Genomic DNA, 2,100 nt, shown 5'->3' on the forward strand with positions numbered 1-2,100 from the left:
ATGCCTCACAAATCTGCCAGTAGCTTGATATAGATTATCTGTTTGCCATTTGCTGTCAGCAGTTGATCAAACCCAAGGGCCATCAACTGGAAAAGCCACATTGGGCTTCTTAATTCCCTCTTAGGTTGCCCCTGTTGAAGACAAAGTACTACTTAGACTCTGCATCTCTGTGTGATTCTATCTGTACATTTGGGAATACGTAGGACCTATAAAAAGCCTATACCTTCATCTCTTGAACCTGCTTCTATGACCCCTTTCACACAGGTGCCTCCATGTAGCAGATTCAGATTGCTCATTGGGGGATCAGCGAAGCGTACATGGATCTGTCATCCGCCTGCTCAACAGACACAGTCCCGCTCTCCTCTATGGGGAAATCAGATTTCCATCCGATCCGCCAGACAGATGGAAAATAGGACCACCATCCCTGTGTTTTTTTGCGGATCAGATAGTGGCGGGGTCTCTGGCTCTATAGAGGAGACTGGATCGTCTAATCAGGTCCACCTGAAAGGATAATATAACAACAAATACTTGGTAAAAAAGAACTCACATATATAGCCACCACTAAATTGAAAAGTAATGGCTAGGACCTTAGGTGTTTGAGATAACAAGCTCAGGGTGTGAAACGCGTCTACCTTGTCACGATTGTCATATTTGGATGTCCAGTCAATAAATCTGGATTTTGACTCAACCTGGAGTGCTGCCAATTCCTTTTCCTTTATCAAGTTTTCATGGAGGCGAGCCGGGGCATGCACCGGTGTGAGTCATCAGGCAATTACACCACCTTGAGCAGTGAGTTCTTGTCTCTTCAATTGAAAACAACAATTGCAAGCCATGGTAAAATACTTTATTAATAAGCTCATTATATTTATATACATCATCTTTTTTCACTGAAATTAACATTTGCCTCTATCTGTACAAAATAAACTTTTCGCTGCTTTTCTAAACTCTTGGTTCCTAATGCTATATAAAAGAGGGTTAATGAAAGGTGTAAGGATAGTATACAAGAGAGATCTCCATTTATTTTCTGGATGAAAGGGACCTCTTGCTGTAAAAATATACACAGTAACCAAAATACCACAGTGAGTGCAGACAGTAATCAGATGGGAACTGCAAGTAGAGAAGGCCTTCTTCCTTCTAGCAGAGGATGGGATTTGGAGAATGGTGATAGCAATACAGATATAAGAAAAAATGATAAATAAGAATGGTATAAATATAAGGAGGAGGGAAATGAAGAAATCTTGCCATTCAATTAAGTCTTGGTTTGCTGAAGCTAGACTAAGGAAAGGAGCTAAGTCACAGAAGAAATGATCAATGACGTTAGACCGACAGAACTGTAGAGTGAAGATCAAATAGAATTCGCTTGGGCTTAAGAAGACACCAGCTGCCCATGACCAGAAAGCCAAATAAAAGCACAATTTAGGGGTCATGAAAGAAGAATAGCGTAAAGGGTGACAGATAGCCACGAATCTGTCAAGAGACATAGCAGCAAGAATTATAGACTGGGTACAAACGCACAGAGAATGTATACAGTACTGGAAAACACATCCAACTATGCTTATTTTTCCCTCCACCATAAGGATGACATACAACATATTGGGTATAATGTTTGTGATGAACATGAGGTCTACAAGTGCCAGATGTTTGAGGAAGTAAAACATAGGAACTTGGAGCCGATGATCAGATGACACCAGTATAACGATGAGAACATTTCCAATAAGAATAACTATATAAATGAAAAGGATGAAAATAAAAAGGGGAATTCTAAAGTTTTGAAGACCCTGGAATCCCAAAAGTAGGAATTCAGTCACCATGGTTTCATTCTCCTCACACATTTATTTCAACCTGTAATAAAATAGATTGTGTTATCAACTAGGGATTTATTTATTTTTTTAAATAATTGTACCAACAATGAAATGATCACTTAAATACTTAAACTGTAAAATCTCATTATCCACTTAAGCCCCAGCCCTATTTCAGACACTTTTTGTTTACAAGTTAAACCCAGTATTTTTTCCTAGAAAGCTACTTAGAACCTCCAAACATTATATATATATATATTTTTTAGCAAAGACTCTGGAGAATAAAATGTCGGTCATTGCA

General features: G+C 38.7%; 1 protein-coding gene across 1 annotated transcript; it reads right to left on the minus strand.

The window, feature by feature from the left end:
- Positions 1 to 893: 893 nt before the first annotated feature.
- On the minus strand, positions 894 to 1,811 carry LOC309569184 (olfactory receptor 6B3-like; the record flags this gene model as incomplete). The annotated part of the gene is made up of 1 exon (XM_082274944.1): positions 894 to 1,811. The coding sequence occupies one exon, from the start codon at positions 1,809 to 1,811 to the stop codon at positions 894 to 896; it is 918 nt and encodes a 305-aa protein (XP_082131070.1).
- Positions 1,812 to 2,100: the final 289 nt, after the last annotated feature.

The sequence above is a fragment of the Pelophylax lessonae genome (genome assembly GCF_965119305.1).
Source record: "Pelophylax lessonae genome assembly, chromosome: 13".
In the NCBI taxonomy this organism is placed as follows: domain Eukaryota; kingdom Metazoa; phylum Chordata; class Amphibia; order Anura; family Ranidae; genus Pelophylax; species Pelophylax lessonae.